Source organism: Myxine glutinosa, chromosome 12 (assembly GCF_964187855.1).
Source record: "Myxine glutinosa chromosome 12, kmMyxGlut1.1, whole genome shotgun sequence".
Lineage (NCBI taxonomy): Eukaryota > Metazoa > Chordata > Myxini > Myxiniformes > Myxinidae > Myxine > Myxine glutinosa.
This window is the reverse complement of record NC_136272.1, coordinates 30,370,705-30,387,394: the sequence shown is the minus strand read 5'-3', so window position 1 is coordinate 30,387,394 and position 16,690 is coordinate 30,370,705. Positions and strand designations below refer to the sequence as shown.

The 16,690-nt window shown below is 45.8% G+C and overlaps 1 protein-coding gene across 2 annotated transcripts in view; it reads left to right on the top strand.

Annotated features, from left to right (window-relative positions):
- The first annotated feature begins 263 nt into the window (after positions 1 to 263).
- AGMO (alkylglycerol monooxygenase) overlaps positions 264 to 16,690 on the top strand; it is a 53,075-nt gene continuing 36,648 nt past the window's right edge. For both annotated transcript variants that reach the window (XR_013621080.1, XM_068132855.2), the window contains exons 1-6: positions 264 to 1,251; positions 6,324 to 6,451; positions 7,140 to 7,291; positions 7,720 to 7,823; positions 13,346 to 13,441; positions 13,644 to 13,710. Coding sequence is in view for 1 of the 2 variants with exons in the window: in XM_068132855.2 (XP_067988956.2) it covers positions 1,114 to 1,251; positions 6,324 to 6,451; positions 7,140 to 7,291; positions 7,720 to 7,823; positions 13,346 to 13,441; positions 13,644 to 13,710 (685 nt within the window). In the remaining variant the exon portion in view is untranslated. The remainder of the gene's footprint in view (positions 1,252 to 6,323; positions 6,452 to 7,139; positions 7,292 to 7,719; positions 7,824 to 13,345; positions 13,442 to 13,643; positions 13,711 to 16,690) is intronic.

The window sequence follows — 16,690 nt, the reverse complement described above, 5'->3', positions numbered from 1 at the left end:
ATGAGGAGGAAGGTTTGAGAGAGTGGGATGAGGTGCAAGCATTGAGAGGGTGGGATGAGGGGAGGGTTTGAGAGGATGGGATGAGGGAGAAGGTTGGAGAGGATGGGTTGAGGTGCAAGCATTGAGAGGCTGGGATGAGGGGGAAGGTTTGAGAGAGTAGGATGAGGTGCAAGCATTGAGAGGGTGGGATGAGGGGGAGGGTTTGAGAGGATGGGGTGAGGGAGAAGGTTTGAGAGGATGGGGTGAGGTGCAAGCATTGAGAGGATGGGATGAGGGGAAGGTTTGAGAGAGTGGGATGAGGTGCAAGCATTGAGAGGGTGGGATGAGGGGGAGGGTTTGAGAGGATGGGATGAGGGGAAGGTTTGAGAGAGTGGGATGAGGTGCAAGCATTGAGAGGGTGAGGTGAGGAGACGTGCACAAAGGGGCGACACAATGCTTTGTTTGAGGAGGCGGTGTGAGGTGGTAGCGGGAGTAGAAGACATGAAGTGGAGTTGATGCCGATTCCAAATTCCCAACTTTGACAAACAATGTGAACATCACGGGATATCTGTCCGTCTGTCTGTCTGCGAGCACGTATATCTCAAAGTTGTATACGGATTCGGACAAAATCTGGTGGACAGGTTGGGTATATAAGGAAAAATTGATTCGATTTCGGTGAAGTTCCGGATCTGGAACAGAGAATTAAAATATATATTTAAAGTGATTCTTCACCATTAAGTGATCGGGTAAAAAACGATAAATATCATGACATCTCAAAAAGTTCACCTGGCGGAGTTGAAAAGTTGAAAACGTTGAGATTTAACTTTTAGACTTTGATATTCATATTCTATTTACAAAGTTTCTTTTTCTTTGAAAACAAAACGGATTGGTGCAGAAGTTGCTGGAATAACTCATTTAAAATGTGAATGCTCCGTCCTGTTTATGAATTAAAAAAACAAGCCAGATTGACCTTCGGCATACGTGGAATCTCACCAATAAACCTTTCAGCTTATGACCTGCTCTGACGTCACACGCGCCGAAGGAAACGATTGGCTGCTCTTCGATCATTAGATGTAGTGTCGATAAATGAAAAGGGTTTAGGTGATCAAAGGTTTGTTAGAACATTCGATAAACATGGATATTGATGTTAACGCGAGTGTTTCGGAGAAGCTGTTCATCCAGACACGACAACTGCGCATCCTATTGTACGCCGTCACACCCAACGAAACTTCTTTCCCCGAAACTCATCTCGTTCCTGATTACGTCCTTCAGGTAGATTTTTAAAAATTCCTTCCTTTTATCGATTCCGCTTTTTATAATAAATGTCATTCGATCTACGTTCGCAAGATACTACATGACGAATCGGTGCATACTTCGTTGGTATTATTTTGTTCACGACAATTGAACAACGTTTTGCGCATATACACCGCTCATTATCAATATCCTCTTTACATAGCCTGTTTTCGTTTTTGTTTCGTTAAAGTCTTTGTTAAAACGTTGTTTGTTAGTTAACGCAGCCGTTTCATGGAGTGTGAAATATATGTTTTACTTTTATATTTCAACAAATGGCGGATTTTATTTTTGTATTTGCTTTTAAACAGGCGCAAATCGGCTTTAATTAATCTTCGTAACGTGTTCGATGGTTTTTCAGACGATAAAGTAACGAAGAAAACAAATAGCCTACCTAAAATATACCAATCAGTTAATCAAATTATTTTATGATTATACACCGCCTAAAGTACTGTCTTGAGTCCAAAGTTAAAGATGCACACAAGGAAACATGACGCAGGTGGTCATTCAGCCCATCATGCCTGCGCCACATCAACACGAGACCAATGTTATCCGTTAAAACGACGCAATTTCATTGGAGGAATGAGGGGCGGAATGTGACTGAGACAATATGCGGTACGCCCAGTGATACTTGGCTCCTGCACTATAAGTATAACTGGTCGACTGTAATTCCCCAATTCTTCTGTGGATCCTTTATTAAATAACGATGTTACATTTGCTACTCTATCAATCCTCTGGTACCTGTCCTGACTCCAACGAGCTCCTTGTGGCGGGCACAATGATCAATAATTCCGCGCACCAGTGGGTGGCGCGAGCGTCCGGGCGTGGAACTGAGATACATGCCCCGCCTTTCGGCCGATCGGCCACGCCCGGGGGCAAGGCGTGGCCTCGGGACATATATGCGGGCTCGAAGGTCGAGCCCGCCCAGTGCTGATGTGCGAGCTTGTAATAAAGTGCTTTCGTTTGTACCACGCGTTGTGGCCTACCTTTTTGGCAAACGAGTTGTGTGTGCACAGCACCACATCCTAAAGATATCCGCTAACATATCTCGCTTACCTGCTAAGCCACCTCCCTCAATACTCTCGTGTGCATATTATTATCTGACCTGCAGCTTTATTTACGCTTACATTTCCAAGCTGTTCCTTTACTTCCTCCACTACAACTTGGATCTTCTGTAAAAGCTCTTCCCCACCTTCTGGATAGATACTCTCAACGACAGTGCCTTCAGAAAGTATTCACACCCCTTGACTTTTTTTCACATTTTGCTGTGTTACAGCCTGAATTCAAAATAGATTCAACTGAGTTTTTTTGTCATTGATCTACACATCATGCCCCACAATGTCAAGTGTTTTTTTTTTTTTTTTTATAATTATAAACAAGAAGACGTCATGCAGAGAAAGATACTTGCAAAATCCACCCCTCCCTCAAAGTGAATTGCCATGGATACATAAAATTGCCAATTTCATTATGATAAAAATTGAGGATCTTAATCAAGGTCCGGGTCAATCGGATTAAAATTGATGATTTTTCAGATGAAAATTGATGATATTAGAAGTTTGACCTTCAGTTGACCTTTGACCTTTTGACCTAAAAAATATTTGGGTTCCCAATTCAGTGATGCGCTATGTAATTGCTATTTAATGCTCAGCTTAATAGGATTAGCAACGGTACCCGGGGCGGGCTTCAATTGGGAGGCCCAAATGAAAAGGCAAAATATCAGAAATTGAAGGCTTTTTTTATTTTAAACTATTTATATAAACATCCGTTAAATCATATCACATGCATAATCATCAAAATCTAAGCAGTATTTGTAGAATTTCAATAAAAGCCACACCACTGTTCATATCGGTAAATATTATTCCATCGCGTTTCAAATTTGGGCAATGGGCTCTCCAATATTCGATGTGTTCGGTTTGAATTACGTAACGTAACGTTTGTGATGATGTTTTCATTGTGACGATGTGGTGACGTTGTTTGTGTTCACGGTAGTGTTTGATGTGACGGTGTGAACGTAATTTCGTAATGTTTTTCGTTTTTATTTTCGTAATCGTTTAAAGAAGGTTTAATGTTTAATGAACATTTAATGAGCGTAAGAATGAGCGTAATGATCATTAAATGAATGAATGTAATGAATAATTCGATGCAAAGAGAAAGACGCCTCAGAGCTGTCACATTCACAATCGCTATGTCTATGTACTCCCCATACGTGTTTCCTTCATTGTAAAAACTACCAAGTCAACAGTTAAAAGGATTTTGAGCCGATAGGTGTTACGGCCTTGGCAAGATCGATGGAGACAGCGATCTGTTAGCTTATACACCGCCCAAATAGCTATGTGGAATTCTCTCATGTAGAGATTAAACCCACGTCGTTTGAAATTTGGCCGAGGTCATTATTTACTTTTAATGATGTTTATATACGAATCAAAAAGAAGATAATTGGTTTTAGGTCGTCCTTTCTGCATATCTCGTGGGATTGTGAGTTGGAGAGACGACCGTGATGGCGGGGAGGGGGTTGGCATTCTCTCAAGCAGGGATTCAACCCATGCCCATATAAAAGGTCTTTGTCCGAGGTCATTCTTTTTAACTGGGTGTTTTCATTCGTCAGGTTGCAATTGGTGCAGCCGTTTGTGCGGTACCCGGGAAAATAACGTTATGCGGGAGTCCAAACCTGAAAATGCTGGAGACCAAAGCTGAAATTGGAAAAACAATATAGCCTATTGTTAGGGTTTTGAGAACCCTGCACGTGTAAATTGTTGTAAATATACCCCTTTGTAATGTAAATACCTCCATTTCTTGTAAAGGTCAAAGGTCGTCCCCTAGTTTGTCCACATTGCAACACATAGCGAATCATAGGCCCTCTTCGTAGTTATTTCATTATTATGTGTGCCAGGTAAGGCTGTGTTTCCAATAGTTGACTCTACGTTGCATCAATCAAATAAGATAGGCCCCCTTCAACTTCCCCAATCGTCTCTTTAAAGTGCCAGTAAGGTGGCGTTCGCCGCCGTTGCATTGGGCTGTTTTGTTGGCATCACACCGCCAAAACTCCATTACGCACAAGGCCAAGAACGGAGAAGAAGGGGGGAGGAGCCGCTGGATCACGGGCGTGGCACCAACTCGTCATCAAAGGTGGAGTCAGAGAGCCCTTACCAACCAACCAGCGCCGAGGTGAGCGACCCGGTAGGCGTGCCCTCGTAGCCCGCGGCTTGATTTCGGGGAGGGCAATAAAAGGAGGAGTGAGGGACTGCTTACGGAGATGAGTGAGGGCGCACGAACCGAGGAGTTGAGTTGGAGTAAGAGAGAGGAGGGAGAGAGGAGCGAACACCGAACATTCATTCTTGGCGCGAACATCCTGCGGCGTGTGAGAGTCGGCACGCTCGTGGGCGATACCAACCAGCGCTGACGACCGGGTTTTCGCCACTGAACCGGAGCGTGGACGTTCAAGCGGGACCTCGACGTCGTGCCGCGATCCCCGGACCTCCCTGCCCGCCCGCTCTGTGGACCGTCTGCCCCTCTCATCCTTCCAGCGATTCCTGCCTGCAATCCCCATTCGTGTACGTGAGTTTGTGCTGTTTGTATTGTCCTGGGTATAAGTAAGACTGTTTAAGGATTTGCGCTGTGTCTTCTTCTTCTTCATATTACTTTCGTTCCTCTCTTCCTTTGGTTTGCTGTAAATAATTAATAAATATCTATTCCTCCTTATTCTTTTGGTTTCATTCTCATCCGATCGCCTTTGTCTTTTCCCAATTGAGTACCTGTGGCGCGATTTTGGCCGAACCACTTTTAATCGGGTTTAGTCTTTGGTTAACGGCCCACGTCGCAGCTCGCTTCGCTCGGCGCAATCCATCCATTACGCTGCGGCCCGGGCGGGAGTATTTCCTCGCTTACCGGAAGGCGCTGGTACTTAGGTCATAGGAAGAATTGGCCTACTACCCTATTCAGCACTGACCGGGAGTGGCGAGATACCCCCAGGACCGGTCGGACGGCCAGCTTAACAGGACAAGGGGATTAACCCCCCCCTTGCTAGCGGGAGTGCCGTCCTCCGGATCCGTAACACTATTTTACTCCAGGTGGTCCCAGGATTACCCACCCAAAATTTTGTTGCGATCGGTTCAGCCGTTTTTGCGGTACCTCCGAAGGGACGGACAGACAGACGGACGGACATTTGGTGAATTATGGTAGATTAGTGCCGAACAACGCTCATCATTGATCATGAACCATACACCGCTTCAATCCGTAAACCTTCAATTCACGACATTGGGATTAAAGTATTATTATATTGTTATATTTACTATATTGTTATTATTATTACGAAAACAATACAACTGAAACGATACACTACTGTATTAAGAAACATGGGCCTAATTTGTCTTAAGCGGTCCGAAGATGAGGCATAACGCCTAAGGCCTATACGTACCGTATTGTTGGAAGAGACATAACGCCGATGCTTATGTGGAGAGCAGAAGAAAAAGAATAAACTCTAGGAAAAACAAAAGGTATTATCTGCATTTCATGCAGAGGAAACCTAATTACGTCCACCACCGAAGGTGGATGGAGGTTTTGTTTTCACCTCTGTCTGTTTGTCTGTGAGCAGGATATCTCAAAATGTTGTGGACTGATTTGGAAAAAATATTGGTGGACAGGTTGAGCATATGACAAGGAAGAATTGATTTAATTTTGGTGAAGATTCGGGGACGGATACTACAATTTCTTATGTGATTCTTCACCATTGAGAGAAGCGGCCAAAACGATATACTGTGTTTCAAAAAGTTGTAGACGAGTTATGACAAAACTAGGTGGATGAGTTGGTTAGGTGACAAAAACAAGCCCATTAGATATTGGTTCAGGTCCAGATGCAGATCCAGCCTATCAGTGGGATACAACACTTAAACTGTTCAGCTTGGTGTAGGTTTGTGCGCTACCGAGTGCTGTTGTAGTTTCTCTTGTGGGCCCAGAACCATGATTAATATAGTAAATAAACGTGTTACCCTGTACATGCACAAACCCCACATTATGGAAGCAATGGTTTGACCATTTGTCCTGCATTGTCTCTCCAGGCATCTCCATATTTTGCTGTTCTGCTGATTTTGGAGATATTCTTGGCTCAGGTCCGGGGTAAACCTTACCATGCCATAAATGATGGAATCTCATCAATATCGGCCGGACTCATCTCGCAAACGCACAGGTACCGATCGAGTTAGATATTTTTGTTAGATTTTGTAACATTGTTAATAAACAAAACACAAGGGGCAGGGTGGCTGGGATGGGGTGAGGCAGTGCGTGTGTTGAGTTCGTGACTGCTCTACTTTAAAAGGTTGTTACCGCAATTCCGCTCAGCAACCCAAATATCAGTCTGATAGGATGTTGTAGAGATAGCACACTTACCTTTGGGCTGTCTCGCCTGGGTTCGATTCCCGACCCAAATATAAACTCGATCGTTTTAGTGTTTTGAAAGGCAGGTTGTTGCATCACAAAGTGCAACAACGTACCTTGTATGGACATGAAGCTGGGTGTCCCATCTGCTAACATTAGTTGGCCAAATTAATTGTTGTCTTTCATGAAGAGTAGGCGAATTCCAGCATCCCAGCCTACTGCACCAGATGGTGGGCCTGATTGGGTCATCAAAGAAGCAGTGGTAGAACTCAACATCAGCAGACATTGTAACAGATTAACTTCATGCTTCACAATGTCTGGATTCAAATGACACATCTTCCCGTTCATCAATGATTAAAATGTAGTTTTTTTTCCTGCAGAATGCACACTTCCGCTCCGTTATTCTGTTTTCACCTTTGTTAGAAATGCTGGCGTGTGCAATTTGTATAATGTCAGACCTCTGTCCACATGACACAATGAGTCCTTCTGTCTGGCTGCAGTCTGCTTGTTCGGAGCATTGAGCTCGTGAGCTACACATACATTTTCTCCAACTTCTGCCTCGTGCATCTCCCTTGGGACTCGCCCTGGACTTGGCTTCTCGGGTTTCTCGGCGTCGATTTTGGATACTACTGGGCACATCGTATGGGCCATGGTGAGATTATTGTAGCGATGTAGTGGAGCTGAAGGCAAACGATCCTTAAGACTTCGGATTTAACCCCACAGAACACGAGCTAACCCCAATTGTCGATAAAGGCCCGGTCAGGCCTACTAACGGCGGGATAATCCGCTTGCCCCACCTGGTCTACCCTACGTACATGTGCGAGTACACCCTTTGTGGTGCACTAAGTTACGATGGGTACTAAAATAATGTCATCCAGAGCTCCTTAACCAAATCAAAAAGCAATTAAAATGTGATGTTAATATCCATATTGTACTGCAGCGCTCATCTTGAGACGTGGCGCAAGCTCGATGAGCCACATAAAATGGCCTTTCCTTGTTTTTTTCTTCCTTCCCTTTATCATCTTCTTTCTTCTACCGTCCCAGTATTGGAACGTCTGTGTCTGTGATCTTGTTTCCCAGAGATTAATTTGATGTGGGCAGCACACCAAGCTCACCACAGCTCCGAATACTACAACCTGACTACTGCACTGCGCCAATCAGCCGTGCAGAGATACGGTGCCTGGGTATGGCGTTTGGACTATTTACTAATGTCGCATCTTGACATCTATTTTGACATTCTGATAAATCTGCCTTCCCTTATTCATCCTGATGCTTCTTTCAGAGGAATGCACTACAGTACTTGGGATTGTCCAGCCTTGTTTTCCAATCCCAAGTTATTGGCACTGGTCGTAAACAAGCCTCGGCCAATCACTTTTGCCTTCATGTTGATCATCATACGAGGGTTACAGGAGAATCTCTCGCACCGATCAGGAATGGGTTCAAATGTTAAATGGTGTTTTTTTTCTTGTTGTCGAAGAGCTAGAACATCAAACAGATCAGGACTCAACAGGCCAAAAGGAACAGCAGAGAGGAGGTAGAGAGGGAGGACACCAACAGTGGGGTTTAAGGACAAAATAGAGGACAACTTGGGCAACAATGGTTGTGAAGTGGCATGGGGACAGGAAAATACGCATGGGGTGGACAAGATAGATACAGAAGGAAACACTCAGGAAGGAAAAACTGGAAATTGGGGTGGAGAAGGGCTTTGGGGTCGGGGGTTAACGAGGGAAGAAAAGATAATGGTTTTTGATGGGATCTGAGATGGTGGTGAACAGCTGTCATGAAGACTTTTTTTTTTTTTTTTTTTTTTTTTTTTTTTTTGTATACAAGATCGAGGCTCGTGAAAGAGCTAACATTAATCACACAAAAAGACAAACCGACACACAAAACACAAAAAACAAGGGGAGGCGGTAGACAAGATGGGGAGAGAGGGGGAAGGACACAAAAGAGAGGGGGAAGGACACAAACACAACATTTGAGAGCAGGGACATCGGGAGGACTTGGGGGGAGGTGGGAGAGGATTAAAACATATGAACACTGCAAGGACTCTGGGGTGAATTACCGGGGGTAGAAAAGATCAAGGTTTTCGATGGGGGAAGATAAGAGATGGTGGCGAACAGCTGTTTTAAAGACCTGGAGGGAGGAGTGGGATTGAAGGGAGTGGGGGAGTTTGTTCCAGAGGCGGGAGAAAAGGGGAATGAAAGAGTGAAGGTGAGCAGAGAGCCTAGACTTTGGCAGTTTAACCAGAAGAGGGTTGCAGGCAGATCTTGTGCGACCTGAAGGAATATTGGGGGGACAGAGCACAGAGAGAGCTGGGGGAGCAAGGCCGGAGAGGAGTCGGTAGAAGACAGAAAGACCACCAACCTGCCTGCGGTGAGTGAGTGAAAGGCCCTCGGCGTTGACTACATCGCAGGAGATTCCAATGATTCTGAAAGCTTTGGCCTCAACAGCGTGAAGCCGAGCAAGGTGTGAGGCAGGAGCACCAGCCCAGAGGGGGGAACAGTATTCCATTGAGCTGCGGATGAAAGCCTTGTGTGTGGTGAGGAGCTCAGGTGTGCCAAGGAAGGACTTCGCACGACGGAGGATGCCCAGTCGGCGACTGGCTTTGGAGGCCAGCTTGGAAATGTGGTTTTCCCAAGAAAGATCATGGCAGATGGTGAGACCCAAAAGCTTGAGCGACAGAACTTCTTTGAGAGGATTGTTGAGAAAGTAGATGGGAGGGTTGTCCAGTCGGTCCTTTCGGAGAGACATTGTAAGAGTGTGAGATTTGTCAGGATTGAAAGACATGTTCCACTTGTTTGACCAGTCTGTGATTTTGTCCAGGTCTGCAGAGAGTGAGGAGGCTGCAGACTGCCGATCTGAGGGATGAGGAATGGAGCGACAGAGAGTAGAGTCGTCAGCAAAGAGATAGAGAGGATTTTCAAGAGAGTCAGAGAGATCATTGATGAAGACCAGAAAAAGCACAGGGCCCAGAACACTACCTTGGGGAACTCCAGCCTGAACAGGAAGAGGAGATGAGAGAAACCCATTCAGGGCCACACGTTGACTACGACCAGAGAGGAAGTCCGCCAGCCATGCGTGGAGATTTCCATGGATACCAAAGGAGGAGAGTTTGGAGAGCAGAGCAGGGTGCCAGACCGTATCGAAGGCACGTGAAATGTCAAGGGAGACAGCTCTAATTTCCTGTTTGGCGTTGAGGACCTCCATCCATTGTTGAGAAAGCAGAAGCAGCATGTCCAGAGTAGAGTGACCAGGTCTGAAACCAAATTGATGATCAGAGATCAAGCCATTGGAGAAGAGGAAAGATTTAATATCTGAAGCAATGATGGATTCCATGACTTTGCTGATAATTGGGAGAAGGCTGATTGGTCTGTAGTTGCTGGGATCTGTTTTTGCACCTTTTTTGTGCAAAGCGGTGATGTTGGCTGATTTCCAAGCAGATGGCAGATGACCTTGAGCAAAAGAGAGGGTGAAGAGAACAGAAAGAGGGAGTGAAAGTGCAGAAGCACATGATTTTAGGACCCGTGGGCTGATGCCGTCAGGACCAGTTGCAGAATCAGAGTCGAGGGTTGCCAGAAACTTTTCCACCTTGTCAGGAGGAAAGGACACAGAGTCCAGGAGCAGCTGGGTACGACTGGGTACGGTGGGTACAGAGAGGGATGGGTTTGGGACACAAGATTTAGAGGCAAACACAGAGTTGAGGCATTCAGCTTTTTCACGTGCGGAGTCAGCCGTTAAGCCGTTTGAGGTGAGGGAGGGGATGGAGGGGGAACAAACACCAGAAACAGATTTGACCAGACGCCACCAGGATTTGGAAGAGGGAGACAGATAAGAGAGTTCGGTCTTGAGAATGGTGAGATATTGTTTCCTGGCTCTCCTGAGGGTGGACACACACTTGTTTCGGGCTTTGTGAAAGGAAATGAGATTTCCTTCCGTTGGATTTGCTTTCCAGGAGACGAAAGCAAGTTGTTTCAGGGCAACAGCCTCACCACAAGATTCCGTGTACCATGGACGGGAGGAAGGGTATGACAACTGAAGACGAGATGGTATAAATCTGTGCATGAGAGAGAGCAATTTACTTTGAAAGAATTCCCAGGATGAGTTGATGTCAGAGGCGGTAGAGATGGGAGACCAGTCCAGATGATTGATGGCTGCTTGAAGACCGTGCCAGTTGGCCTGAGTGAAATGCCAGACTCGTCGACGCTGAGGAGGCTCTCTGAGAATGGTCAGAGAGATGTCCACTTTGACAAGCACATGATCAGATGAGCCGATTGGAGCAGAAGAAGAGCAGCAGACATTTTCAGGGAAGTTTGTCATAACCAAATCCAGAAGAGAAGATGCTCCGTTGACTGAGATCCGGGTCGGGAAATTGACAGATTGTGTCAGTCCCAGTGAGTCGCAGAAGTCCTTTGCTGAAGAGCCATGGCTGGTGAGAGAGGTACCCACACCCAGCCAACTGGCATGGTGACAATTGAAATCACCACATATGAGGAAGAGAGAGTTGGGATGGGTAGATAGAAGTTGGTCCATATTATCAGACAGTGAGATGTAGATGGAGTCATCATCACTGTTTGGTGGACGGTACAACACACATATGAACAAAAGGTGGGAGCGAAGGGGAAGCCGTAGCCAAAGGTATTCCTGGGGGTGAGGTGGAGAGAGGGCAGTGCAGGGCGAGTGAGGAAGAGAGTTTTTTATAAAGATAGCAACCCCCCCTCCAGGACGAGGCTCAGGTCTATCATACCGGAGGAGGGAGTAACCTGGGAGAGATACCAAGGAATCAGAGACATCATGAAGGAGGAAAGTTTCTGTTAAGCAGATCACGTCTGGTTTGTCAGAAGCAACCTGTATGGAGAGATCAGTCAAGTTTGAGCGAAGGCCCCGGATGTTTGAGGTCCATACTGTTAAAGAAGAGGAAGGGGGAGCATCGGATACAGAACAGGGGGAGGGAGCGGTACGGTATGATGTGGAAGAGGAGGAAGAGGTAGGGAGAGCTGTTGAAGGTGCATCAGAGATTTCAGAACAGCTTGGAGAAAGGGAAGTATGGGGCGGACAAAAGGTTTGATGGTGAATGGGTGAGGCGCAGTGAGGTGTTGTTTGAGGAGGGGGAAGAGTGAGGCAGAAGGTTGAGGGAGCTGAAGGTGAGAGTTGGAAGGGGGAAGAAGCGGGGAGGACGCTTTGAGGAGGAGGGGTTAGAGGGGAGTCTAGGAGGGGAGGAGTGAGGGAGGGTCTCAGAGGGGAGGGGTGTGGGGGGAGTTTAGGAGGGAAGGGGCAAGGGGGGAGATCTGAAAGGGATGGGTGATGGGGAAGATTTGGAGGGGAGGGGCAAGGGGGAAGATTTGAAAGGGATGGGTGATGGGGAAGATTTGGAGGGGAGGGGTGAGATTGGATTTTGAAAAATGTACGATTAATGGGAAAAGAACATTTCTTGCAAAATGAGATTCTTGCGACCTTCGAGTCAAAAATACGTTTGAGGATGCTGAAGGATGGGTGGAGTTCTGGAGAGTTTAGGGAATGAATGAAAGATGCACTGTAAGAGATGGAATTTTTTTTTGGAATGAATAGATTTGGTGAGCAAGTCGAAAGCATCCTTTTATAGAAGAAGAAGAAAAAGGTGTTATAGAATATGACAGAATACCATTCTTCAGGGGACAGATGGACCATTTTTTAACGACGTGAACAAAGAACGAACGAACAAATAAGAACGAAACGGATAAGAACAGAGAAGGGAATATATATTCAGGGAAGAATGAGATTGCAGTGAATGTGGAAGTTTGTTGTACAGACAGGGAAACAAAGAGGAATGAATGAGTGGAAGTGAGTATTGATCCTGGATTTTGGGAGTTTCACCAGAAGAGGGTTGATGGTGGACCGCGTGCACCTTGCAAAAGCCTGGGTGCGACAAAGCACGGAAAGAGCAGTAGGCGCAAGACCAGAAAGTATGTGGTAGAAGACAGAGAGACCACCGACCTGTCTGCGATAGTGAAAGTGATAGGCCCATAGATTCAGGTTCAGCGCTGGAGATTCCAATGATCTTGAAAGCCTTGGTTTCCATGGTGTAGATTAGTAAAATATGGCGTAGGTAGATTTTTCATGGACCTTTCGATGGTGTGGACCTTTCGGATACCTTTCGATCTTTCGATGGAATATACTTTTTAATAAAAACCTATTTTTTTATCACATTTAAAAAAATGATCACCTGCTGTGAGTAACCTAGAAACATCATTTGCTTGGTGGAAAACCTTTTGACGAATGACCATCGATTGACAGTCGGATTATTTCCTGTGGAAGTTGGGACGAGCCACTGATTTGGTTCAAATATTTTTCCAAAAATCGCGAGTGATATCCCAAATTGTCAGAATGGAAGTTCACCGGTCTCCTTTGAGGCAAATGAATGTGAGATATTTGGTTAAAATGTAAATGTAATAAATGGATAGAATAAGTTCCCCAAGAATATGTTCCCCAAATAGGTAATAGCATATCTAGATATTACGGAGACCTGATGGGCCAAATGCCCTCATTCTTGCGTCATTACATTATTTTCACCGCATGTGCCATAATTTTCAAAATGACATTGATACAATCGATAACAATAAGTTTGACACCAGTAAATCATGATATATCCACTCATGTTGGTGAGATACTTTCAATGCGTGTGCTGCATATCTGGTGCTGAGTTCTAACATGTGGTTAATAATTCCACCAGCTGTTTTATCTGCCCATGGCTCTATGTGTACCACCTTCAACTTTTTACGTCCATCTCCAGTTCAACCTACTCTACCAGTTCTGGATACACACAGAGGTGAGACAGAAATTCCCATTTGCACACAGCTTGACCTTACCTTGTTTGTTTTTCTGGTAAATCATACAGCCAATAGGGTCTCCTTCCTTGTTCCTGTTTTGGAGTACATGGATTTTGTGAAGGAAAAGTGTGGACTTTTTATATATTTTGCCTTTGGTGTGCTGACAGGGAAGGTGTCTTTATAACGAAGTTGTTTTTTCAGACGATCAAGTCCTTGGGTCCACTGGATTACATACTAAACACACCAAGTGATCATCGTGTTCATCATGGTGAGATTCCCACCCCCCTATCTCCGCACCGCCATATTGCCCTCCCTTTTTACCTGTCGGTCTCCTCGTCCAACCTGAATTTGTCAAGCTGAGCAAGGCATGAGGTAGGGGCACCAACCCAAAGGGGAGAGCAGTATTCCATCAAGATGTGGATGAAGGCCTTGCAGGTAGGTAAAGTTCAGGTGTGTCAAGGAAAGACTACATGATGGAGGATTCCCAGTCAGCTTTGGAGGCCAACCTAGAAATGTGATTTGTGCAAGAAAGATCATGGCTGAAAGTGAGGCCAAAAAGTATGAGTAATTAAACTTCTTCAAGAGGTGTGTTAAGAAAGTGGATGGGAGTGTTTGCCATATGGTTGTCCAGCTTGTGATTCTATCAATGTTTGAAGAGAGTGAAGAGATAAAGAGGATTTTCCAGAGTCAGAGGGATCGTTGATGAGGGCTAGGAAAAGGACAGGGGCTCAAAACACTGCCTTGGGGTACTCCAGCCTTGAAAGGGATAGAAGATGAAAGGAGTTGAGAGTCATGCCTGTCGACAAGAGTACAGCAAGTCTGTAAGCCAGGTGTGGAGGTGGCCTCAGATGCCATAGGCTGAGAGTTTGAAGAGACCAATGGGGTGCCAGACTGTATCGAAACCTCAAGATACACTACATTCCCAAAAGTATGTGGACACCCCTCCTAATTAGTGGATTCCGCTGTTTCAGCCACACCCATTGCTGACAGGGATGTATAATCAAGCACACAGCCATGCAATCTCCAGAGACAAACATTGGCAGTAGAACAGGCCATACTGAAGAGCTCAGTGACTTTCAACGTGGCACCATCATAGGATGCCACCTTTCCAACAAGTCAGTTCGTCAAATTTATGCCCTGATAGGGCTGCCCCTGTCAACTGTAAGTGCTGTTATTGTGAAATGGAAATGTGTAGTAGCAACAACAGCTCAGCCGCAAAGTGGTAGGCTACACATGCTCACAGAATGGGACCGCTGAGTGCTGAAGCACGCAGCGCATAAAAATTGTCTGTCCTCGGTTGCAACACTCACTACCGAGTTCGAAACTGCGTCTGGAAGCAGCGTCAACACAACAACTGTTCGTCGGGAGCTTCATGAAATGGGTTTCCATGGCTGAGCAGCTGCACACAAGCCTAAGATCACCATGCGTAATGCCAAGCATCAGCTGGAGTGGTGTAAAACTTGCCGCCATTGGACTCTGGAGCAGTGGAAACGCATTCCCTGGAGTGATTAATCACGCTTCACCATCCGGCAGTCCGAAAGACGAATCTGGGTTTGGTGGATGCCAGGAGAATGCTATCTGCCCAAATGCATAGTGCCAACTGTAACGTTTGGTGGAGGAGGAATAATGGTTTGGGGCTGTTTTTCATGGTTTGTGCTGGGCCCATTAGTTCCAGTGAAGGCAAATCGTAACGCTACAACATACAATGACATTCTAGACGATTGTGTGCTTCCAACCTTGTGGCAACAGTTTGGGAAAGGCCCTTTCCTGTTTCAGAATGACAATGCCCCTGTGCACAAAGCGAGGTCCATAGAGAAATGAGTTGTCGAGATCGGTGTGGAAGAACTTGACTGGCCTGCACAGAGCCCTGACCTCAACCACATCGAACACCTTTGGGATGAATTGGAACGCCAACTGCGAGCCAGGCCTAATCGCCCAACATCAGTGTCCGACCTCACTAATGCTCTTGTGGCTGAATGCAAGCAAATCCCCGCAGAAATGCTCCAACATCATCCCATGGTGAAAGCCTTCCCAGAATAGTGGAGGTTGTTATAGCAGCAAAGGGAGGACCATCTCCATACTAATGCCCATGATTTTTGAATGATATGTGTGATGTTCGGATGTCCACATACGTTTGGTCATGTAGTGTATCTCTAGAGAGACAAATATATTTGTTTGGGTTCAACATTCAGTATTTTGTGTGCTTTACCTCATCGTTGTAATATTTCCTATATTTACTCCAACTTTCATTTCATCAATTATTTCTTCCAAAGTAAATTGCTCTCTCTCATGCACAGATTTATCCCATCTCGTCTTCAGTTGTCATACCCTTCCTCCCGTCCATGGTACACGGAATCTTGTGGTGAGGCTATTGCCCAGAAACAACTTGCTTTCGTCTCCTGGAAAGCAAATCCAACGGAAGGAAATCTCATTTCCTTTCACAAAGCCCGAAACAAGTGTGTGTCCACCCTCAGGAGAGCCAGGAAACAATATCTCTCCGTTCTCAGGACAGAACTCTCTTATCTGTCTCCCTCTTCCAAATCCTGGTAGCATCTGGTCAAATCTGTTTCTGGAGTTTGTTCCCCCTCCATCCCCTCCCTCACCTCAAACGGCCACACGGCTGATTCCGCACGTGAAAAAGCTGAATGCCTCAACTCTGTGTTTGCCTCTAAATCTTGTGTCCCAAACCCATCCCTCTCTGTACCCACCGTACCCAGTCGTACCCAGCTGCTCCTGGACTCTGTGTCCTTTCCTCCTGACAAGGTGGAAAAGTTTCTGTCAACCCTCGACTCTGATTCTGCAACTGGACCTGACGGCATCAGCCCACGGGTCCTAAAACCCTGTTCTTCCGCTCTTTCACTCCCTCTCTCTGTTCTCTTCACCCTCTCTTTTGCTCAAGATCATCTGCCATCTGCTTGGAAATCTGCCAACATCACCGCTTTGCACAAAAAGGTGCAAAAACAGATCCCAGCAACTACAGACCAATCAGCCTTCTCCCAATTATCAGTACATAAAGTCATGGAATCCATCATTGCTTCAGATATTAAATCTTTCCTCTTCTCCAATGGCTTGATCTCTGATCATCAATTTGGTTTCAGACCTGGTCACTCTACTCTGGACATGCTGCTTCTGCTTTCTCAACAATGGATGGAGGTCCTCAATGCCAAACAGGAAATTAGAGCTGTCTCCCTTGACATATCACATGCCTTCGATACGGTCTGGCACCCCGCTCTGCTCACCAAACTCTC